At 42.7% G+C, this 9,137-nt stretch overlaps 1 protein-coding gene across 5 annotated transcripts in view; it reads right to left on the bottom strand.

Moving 5' to 3' along the window:
• Positions 1-9,137, bottom strand: part of TRPM8 (transient receptor potential cation channel subfamily M member 8) — a 300,849-nt gene that overhangs the window by 32,613 nt on the left and 259,099 nt on the right. For all 5 annotated transcript variants that reach the window (XR_014168025.1, XM_081909848.1, XM_081909847.1 and 2 more), the window contains exons 3-9: positions 8,404-8,521; positions 7,523-7,596; positions 5,768-5,924; positions 4,816-4,993; positions 3,655-3,827; positions 2,884-3,058; positions 413-480 (exon numbers count right to left, since the gene is read on the bottom strand). Coding sequence is in view for 4 of the 5 variants with exons in the window: in XM_081909848.1 (XP_081765974.1) it covers positions 413-480; positions 2,884-3,058; positions 3,655-3,827; positions 4,816-4,993; positions 5,768-5,924; positions 7,523-7,596; positions 8,404-8,493 (915 nt within the window). In the remaining variant the exon portion in view is untranslated. The remainder of the gene's footprint in view (positions 1-412; positions 481-2,883; positions 3,059-3,654; positions 3,828-4,815; positions 4,994-5,767; positions 5,925-7,522; positions 7,597-8,403; positions 8,522-9,137) is intronic.

A 9,137-nucleotide genomic window follows, 5' to 3' on the forward strand; every position in this document is an offset into this window, starting at 1 on the left:
GCATATATATATATATATATATATATTCCTTCCTTTTAAAACAAAAACCATTGCCAAGAACACTCAGGATACTACTGAAACACAGTCCTTGCATCTACAGTCATACCTCATGTTATGGACGCTTCAAGTTACATGTTTTTGGGTTCCGGGAACCCGGAAGTAGCAGAACAGGCTACTTCTGGGTTTCGCCGTTCGCACATGCGCAGAAGTGCCAAATCGCGCCGGTGCCTGCACAGCCGCGGCGCTTCAGGATGCAAACGCGGTAGGTTGCGGACATGCCTCCGTCACATATTATATCCGCAACTCGAGGTTCCACTGTATATGAATGAAACTGCAAAATGCTACCCTCCATGCAAACCTAACCTAAGATGTAGAAGACAGAGGGAGATTTGGTGTGGGGGAACATACTTACTTTCAATGTTTCTATTCCACCTCCTTGGGCAAAACACACAATTGGAATCTTCCCACCATAATTAGAATCTGAAACACAAATGGAGTAATAAACAGTTGTATGCATTTCCAGAAGAACACTTCTCTGTTTTACCTTGCACAGTTTATAATTCTCAGAATTGTCCTTTGACCAGACTTTGTGTATTCCATTCTGAAAGCAGGCATTCATTAAAATGTGCCTGACCTTTCCATAATTTAAATAACCTCTCTTTATATAGCACTAGAATATTTTGCTGAATCTATTTTGATTCCTAGATTCGCTCTTCTCAGCATTTTAAGGAATGGCTACAGTCCTCTTTGTTAATCCATGCTTAGAGGCTTTTTCTTTGTTCACTTCAACTTGTACACAAAGCCCTTTCTCTCTCAGCTCTGTCTCTACCATCTCATGTTGATTCTTGGTATCTCTGTTCATAATTTCATTCATTTCTTCCAGCATCACAGCAGCATCCTTTATCTGTTACAATTTTCCAAACATCTATGTGGATATCCACTCCACTTCTTCATCTGCTGTTTCCCACTTTGCCTGTACTTTCTCATGTTCAGGCAGATCTGGATCAACATCTTTTTCCACAGGTCCTGGGCATTCTTTAATCCGATGTTTCTCTGATCCATTCTCATTTATCATCCTGCACATCTCAGCTCTTAATTCTGACAGCTGTTCACCTAGCAGTTGTCGCATGATACCAACAATCAATGGGATATTCAGCAGTATCTTTGCCATGTTGGGTTCTATTAGTCTCCCTCGTTGCAGTCTCTGCTTTAAGAAACTTGTGTCCGTCTCTTTAAGCCTGCATTAATCCTGAATTCCATTCCCACGCTGATAAACTGAGTTTCACTTTTGCAGCTAACACCACATGCACATATTGGAGGATTACAGTTAATATAAAGTAAATATTTTAAACAGATTCAGAGCTGCCTTGTCCATTGTAATCTTTCATAGTCTCCAATAATTAAGATAAACTTTTCAGTTTGTTTTTTAGCCTGTCAATTAGGGCCTTTTCACCTTGCAGGTGTCCATTTATTTTCTGGGTGCTAACTAGGTAAAAAGGTAAAGGGACCCCTGACCGTTAGGTCCAGTCGTGGTCGTCTCTGGGGTTGCGGCGCTCATCTCGCTTTATTGGCCGAGGGAGCCGGCGTACAGCTTCCGGGTCATGTGGCCAGCATGACTAAGCCGCTTCTAGCGAACCAGAGCAGCACATGGAAATGCCATTTACCTTCCCGCCAGAGTGGTACCTATTTATCTACTTGCACTTTGACGTGCTTTTGAACTGCTAGGTGGGCAGGAGCAGAGACCGAGCAACGGGAGCTCACCCCATTGCGGGGATTCGAACTGCTGACCTTCTGATTTGCAAGTCCTAGGCTCTGTGGTTAAACCCACAGTGCCACCCGCGTCCCTGGGTGCTAACTAACTGGTGGATAAAAAATCCATTTCATACTTACTTACTTAAATAATTAAAAGGAGGTTTTGCTGACCTGATGTCCTCAATTAATGATTGTTATGTGGCGCATGGGCCCGATGAAGGTTCCGCACTCAAGATATTCCTCCACACACAAAGACTTCCTTGTCTCTGGTGTGATTAATATCTTCTTCTGAGCATGTGCAGTTGATTCCCAACCCCCCTTATCTCCCAAGGGAGTTTTAGTAACCAAGATTTATGCCTTGGTTATCTTGGTCAGCAGTCAATGACTAGTCTGCCATCTTTCCATCCCACAAAGCTCTTATATGTCCTGCCCACAGATGCCCACCTCAGTCCCTAAGACAGTTGGATGGCACCTTGTACGCCACAGTCCTTGCTGCCACTATCTCAGCAGCAGCAGATACAGTCCTTGGAGGCCAGTTCTGCTGCCCAAGGTGGTCACTTCACCCTGCCTCATGGGTGGGCTGCCCTGGCCCTGGTCATGTGTAAAGCTGGGGGCAGGGGGGCAATTTTAAACATCAGAAGAGGCCACAGACTGTCACAGCCTATGGCTTTCCTTGCTACCACCAACTGGAGCCTGACATATATTCTTAGACTTCCTTTCAAGCATAACTTCTTTGAAAGTATTTTACCATAAAACCAAATAAAACACTCCTGATTAGGTGTTGAATGTTGTCTCTTCCAGCCTGTTTGCCCTTTGTTATTGTTTTTGTTTAAACCCATTCACAAACCAAGAACCTATAAATTGACCACTAATAATGAACCCAGGTCGCAGAAATTACTGCAAATTTATGATGCTATTTTTGTGACATACAAATGGCATGAGAAAACTTGTTCTACTTATTTGTAGTATTTATTATCCTTATTATACTTGTTTATAAAAGTTATAAAAAGTTATTTAAACAAAGAAAGAAAGAAATTCAAATTAAAACAATTCACAATTACAACCAGTTCATTCGCCCTCAGATATTCCTTTAATGCATTGCACCAACCCTCGTACTCCTTAGAAACTGACCTGGCATAATGCGTTCTGAAATATATTTTTCTAACTGGGTTCGTAGCTTGGCCTCTATGCCAGGGTATCCATTAGTTCCGTTATCAACCAGAATTAGATGTGTATGGTTATTATCCAGACAGTACAGTGGGTCCCTCTTGAGGTCATCCATGATATAGGGTGCGGAATAATACATCTGGAAAAGACAGCCACATTAATAAAAATTAAGCTACTTTCACCAACTGATTACAATTGTTGCGCAACAAGATACCTCTAGCCACCTATTATTTTACCTCTTAGAACTCTGAAATACTCTTCCGTACATATAGCAAATTTACAACCTATTTCCACACTCTTTGTAAATAGCCTCTTGTGGATCATGGTCATCACCCGCATTGCTCTTTCCTCTCTCATTTTTGTACTGCCTAGCCTGACCCACCTCCAAGAACCTATGTTTGTTGTGCCCTTTCTAAGCCCACTGCTGCCCTGGCAGTTTAAAACTCTGCACCCTTCTCTTCTAAGTATACATCTACCCAGTTTTCTCCAAATTCCTAGAGACAAAATTAACTAAATTGCCTTCTGAATTATGCATTAAGGCTGGAATGCACTTTTAGCCATTTCATCAACAATACATCAAAATGCAGGACTGTTTAAGCTTCAAAAAGAATAAGCCAGGATATCAGTGCAACACCTCATTTATACAGCAACAAGCTACATTTATGGGGTTACATATACAAGTTGGAATCTGGGAAAGATGTAACATAACTGCAGGGTGTTAATCAAGTTCAGTACCTCAGCACTGCAGTTTCTAATCAGACTCTCGCGGTTAGAAACCATCCCCCAAGCAGCTATTCCAATAGCAACGACATTCTCTTCGGAGCTCCTGCTGATAGTGTTATCTCTCACCACTTCCCCAATATACTTCATCAATCCATAGTGCGTCCCCCCAGTGAATATCCAGGCCCCTGCAGTTTGAGAGTGCAAAGCCAGGCCAAACAGGGTCAGGTTGAATGTGTAAACTGTTTCATAGATTTTACAACATTTAAGGAAGCTTCCCATACCCTGAATTGTGTGTGTGTGTGTGTGTATCACTAAAACATGACTGTAGCCGGAGGGCAGAGGGGCAGCTGCTCCCCAAATAAGTAAATAAATAAAAATACCTAACTAAAAAATAGAAATCGTAGGAAGAGTTTGACAGATTTTCTGAGCGCTTGGGGTCAAAAGAAAGTAATTTAAAGCAACTGTTTTAAAACAGCATTTGGAATCTGCTAGACAGAGCCAAAAAATGATGACATTCTCCCCCTCCATAAATCCTGGCCATTTTTTTTTGTCAAGACCCCCCTCTTGGCCTCACTGGTGTGGAACGCAAAGGAACGCAGAGTGATACCTTTGGCACCAGCCTGGCTGCAGGAGTGTCAGAGACTGGCTGGATGAGGAAGAGTGGTGGGAGCCGCCTGACCAAGAGCCCCCCAGGGAGGACAAAGGAGATGACAATTTAGGCCCCGGATTGTGGTGGTGGGACACTGAGGAACAGTCTGTGGAAAGGATGAGCTGGGAGGTGCTATGGACAGGGTTAGAGGCTGAGAGCCACAGCATGAGCACAGAGGTTGCCCTTGTTGCCCAGCTGAACAGTCCCAGTCAAGGAGAGTCCTGCATGTTGTTGAGAAATGGGCCAGAGAGGCCCAGAGTAGGAGCCCACCCTCTCCATGCGGCCTTCATCTACTTGGGAGGGATCCAGAGTGAGAGGATAGAGGGGGAAGGGAAGGAGCAGTGGTCAGTTTCAGCAATGCCTAAAATTGATTCCTAAAGGCTGGGGTGGGAATAAACATGCGGAACTGAGAGCAGGTTATGTTTCAGGCACTGTCCCTCCTTTCCCCCATGCCTTGAGGCTCATTTTTAATTTTTGCTTATGATAAAGCAAGTGTTTTGGGAGGAAAGGCTTGGTTGTTTTACCTTTAGATTGTGCAATATAGATCAGCCTGCTGACTATCTTACGCATACGTGGCTTTAAAGCAAAGTTTTTTGCTCCGCCCGTGACAGAGATGATGAGGTTGGGTGTTTTCAGGTGCCAGTGCTGGGTCATGAGGTCGTAGAGTGTTTCCGAGTCTGTGTCACACGAGAGGCGAATATACTTAAAAGGGAGGAAAATCATATTTACTGTACAATAAGAAAAATATTCCACTCAAGCCAAAAGGCAGGTGCCTCATTTTGTCAAGACCTTCTCTTCTCACTCGCCTGACACTTGAGATGCTGCTATGTCTGCTTTAAGCTCTTCAGCCAAGAGCTGGTGTAAATGAGATGCTGACTCCGTAAAAGGCACCAACTTGTGCAAGGTTCTGTGATGTGCAGCATTTCATCTTAAGGATTCTTAATCGATGCACCAGCCCTATTCACCTTGGATGTCTTCTTTTATCCTTCCTGTTGGTGACTTATGATGAATGCCTAAGCCTGCAATCCTAACTCCACTTACCAGACAGTAAGTCCCACTGAACTCAATTCATTCTAAGAGTTCTTCAAAGTCAGGTTGGCATGTATCTCTTCATGCGTCCATTGTGTGAGTGTGCATGCAAACAGAGATTGTCTCAGTCTTCAATCTTAGTTTTAAACATCTACTCTATTCTTTCTTTGGTGCCAGCAGTTATCCCAGCACCTACAAACTCCCCTCTGAATGTATCCAAATGGAAAAAGGAAATTAATAAGTTTCCTGGCAATTTTATTTTGAAAGACTGAGTACTTTTGGGGGACTTAATAAATTTCATAGAATCACACACTCAAGAGAATTAGATAGAAAGAACAGTAAAGACTCTCAGCCCCCAAACATTCTCGTCTTTTGAAATTAATCCTTTAGAAAAGATGACCACCAAAAATCTTATAGAAAAATAAAAAGGACACTTAAATGACTTACTTTTCCTGTTTTGCCCAAATTTTCAAACTCAATATCGCCAAAGGCATCCGTTGGAAATTCTTTAGTGTGCTTCTTATAATTCCATTTTTCATGGTTGCTCATCTGAGTCCCTTCTACATGCTGTGATTTCGCGTACCCACATTTACATAGATTGTCACTATCAAGAAATGTATATTGGGAAAGAGAAATAACAATTAACAATCAAAGTTTTTGTTTGTTTCCGTTTTGACAGGGAGCATAACAAAGCAATCTGAAATAATTCAAAAACCTAAATGATAAGGACATAAGAAGTCAAGGACTGCTGGCCAATTAAAGAAGGAAGGGTCATTGGCCTGTGGCCCCCCAGATGCTCTTGTGGGGCTGAAACTCCAAACATCCTTGATGGGAGTTTAAGTCCAGCAAAACTTGGAGGGCTGTAGGTTGACTACCCCTGATCTAAAGCTGGGAGCTGGGGGCACTGTTATACAGTGGTTCCGCTCCTTCCTCCTGAGCCGTGTCCAGAAAGTGGTGTTGGGGGATGATTGTTCAGACCCCTGGGCTCTCACTTGTGGGGTGCCACAGGGCTCCATCCTCTCCCCCATGCTTTTTAATATCTACATGAAGCCACTGGGAGAGATCACCAGGGGGGTTGGGCTGGGTGTTCATCAGTCTGTGGGTGATACCCTGCTCTACCTCTCTTTCAAATTGGAACCAGTGAAGGCAGTGAAGGTCCTGTGTGAGTGCCTGGAGGCAGTTGGCGGATGGATAGTGGCTAACGGATTGAGGTTGAATCCCAACAAGATAAAAGTACTGTTTTGGGGTGACAGGGGGTGGGTGGGGATGGGGGACTCCCTGGTCCTGAATGGGGCAACTGTGCCTCTGAAGGACCAGGTGCGCAGCCTGGGAGTCATTTTGGACTCACAGCTGTCCATGGAGGTGCAGGTAAATTCTGTATCCAGGGCAGCTGTCTACCAGTTCCATCTGGTTGGCAGACTGAAACCCTACCTGCCCGTGGACTGTCTCGCCAGAGTGGTGCATGCTCTAGTTATCTCCCACTAGGACTACTGCAATGCACTCTATGTAGGGCTACCTTTGAAGGTGACTCAGAAACTAAAACTACGGTAATCCAGAATGCAGCTGCCAGACTGGTGACTGGGAGCGGCCGCCAAGATCACATAACACTGGTCTTGAAAGACCTATATTAGCCCCCAGTACGTTTCCGAGCACAATTCAAAGTGTTGGTGCTGACCTTTAAAGCCCTAAATGGCCTTAGCCCAGAATATACAAAGGAGTGTCTCCACCCCCATCATTCAGGCCGGACACTGAGGTCCAGTGCCAACGGACTTCTGGCGGTTCCCTCATTGCAAGAAGCGAGGTTACAGGGAACCAGGTTCTGACTATCTGACGTTTAGAAGACATCTGAAGGTAGCCCTGTTTAGGGAAAATTTTAATGACTGATGTTTTAATGTATTTTTAATATTTTGTTGAAAGCCGCCCAGAGTAGCTGGGGAAACCCAGCCAGATGAGCAGGATATAAATAAATTGTTGTTGTTGTTGCTGCTGCTGCTGCTGCTGTGGCTTATCAGAATGGGATCTTCAGTCTTTTTCAAAAGATCTGGTTTTTTTGGCAGGGTCTGATTTCTTGCCAGTAGACGTAGCAAGTGCTAGAATCAGAAACAGCTGGGATTCATTTCTTACAAATGTGTTCAATGAGTAGCAGTATGTAAATGTTTACACTGGAGCTTGTTCAGAATTTGGCAACAAATATTTGCTTACATTGACTTGGTATCTTTAGTGAAAAAGACACACTCTCTCTTCTTAAAGTTTTCTTGAATGAAGTGCACCAGGTCCTATGGGAGCAAGATGTAAAGGAGTTGAGTGAAATCCAATTGCACACTCCTCAAACAACGAATTACCATTGTGCGTAACACATTCTTTGAAATACATACATACATTGTCTCCACAAAGGTAATTAGCAAAGGTAGAGCTATTTTTACTTCACAAAGAGCAAAAGGTCATCAGAGCAGAATTGTAATGACAATCTGACCCTTTTCAAATCTGTGCAAACTCTTCCCACATGCAACCTGCTACTAAGAATGGGATATGACAGACCCTACTTCATCTCCACGACTAACAACTAAACCAAACCTTGTCCATCTTGCCTATAAACCTCTGTTAAGTAAAGGTTCATTAGTTCAAAACTTGAAATTTGCTGAGTTTCACAAAGGGAAAATCAAAACATATAGGGAGCAATCCAACTAATTCATAGTCAGAGCATCAGAGTAGACACATTGAAACCAATGGACAGTCACATGTTATACCAAAGAAAATGGTAACAAGGACATAAGATGAAAGCAGCTCTACATGTACAATGATGGCTAAGCATGAGTTCCACTCTGGACTTTTGTCTCAGCTGTAGCTGATTACTTGCCTACAGGATCTTGAACTATTCGGTGTCAGATTTTACACAATACTCACAGTAAATTTAAAAGTAGACAAGCTCTGTAAATCCCAAAATCTAACCACTAATAAACAAAGAAAGTTCATCATCAAGTATATGCTTTCTCCATACACAGCACAGTCACATTTTGCATCAATCAGCTAATGAGCCTAGGAGGATTTTACAAATATAAGTTGAATAGAATCCTTCTACTTACATTCTCGCTGTATGATAGATCTGTGCTACGAGAAATACTGGAATAAAGACTTTTTGAGCTCTCCAAGGTACCATTCCTTCGACTTCTCATGGTATCTTCAAAATCTGAGTAAAACCATCTGCCCAAGGAGAGAACCAAAGTGATATATCTTACATTTTAAATGGATTTTTGGGATTCAAACAGCCATTTTCAAAAAATAGCTTAATGTGATTTCATTTGCTATTAGTTTTCTTTTTACTAATCATGACAGTGAGTTCCACATAAAGGTTTGGAGAGTGTACCATGATGTGTGGATTCTCTGCATGCCATCCACAAAGGGGTTCAGCCACTACCTTATCCTCTAGGGTCCCACCCATTTCTTATAGAAGTGTTTCCTTTAGTATAATGGTCTCTTCATTTTATTTTCAATAAAGGTTCTGCTACTTCAGACTGTCCATAGCTTCCTTCGCGGACAGAAATGATTAGTGATCTCTGAGCACAGCAGCATATTACAGCCTAAAAGAGCCAATGTAGTTGGGACACATTGTGGTTCATTCCTTTTTCTGTCCAATGCTCTGCAAACATGTCACCACTATTCAGACACACATCCCTTACTGAATACAGTAACCTCCCCACTGAGGTCTATTTTATTTGATAGGACAGTGATGGAGGTGATTAAATTTATTACCTGCCCTTCAACAACAGGTCCTAGGGTAACAAGGTAAAATTCAGTATTGAAAGCAGTTTAAACAAAT

The sequence above is a fragment of the Podarcis melisellensis genome (assembly GCF_964234715.1).
Source record: "Podarcis melisellensis genome assembly, chromosome: 1".
Classification (NCBI taxonomy): Eukaryota; Metazoa; Chordata; class Lepidosauria; order Squamata; family Lacertidae; genus Podarcis; species Podarcis melisellensis.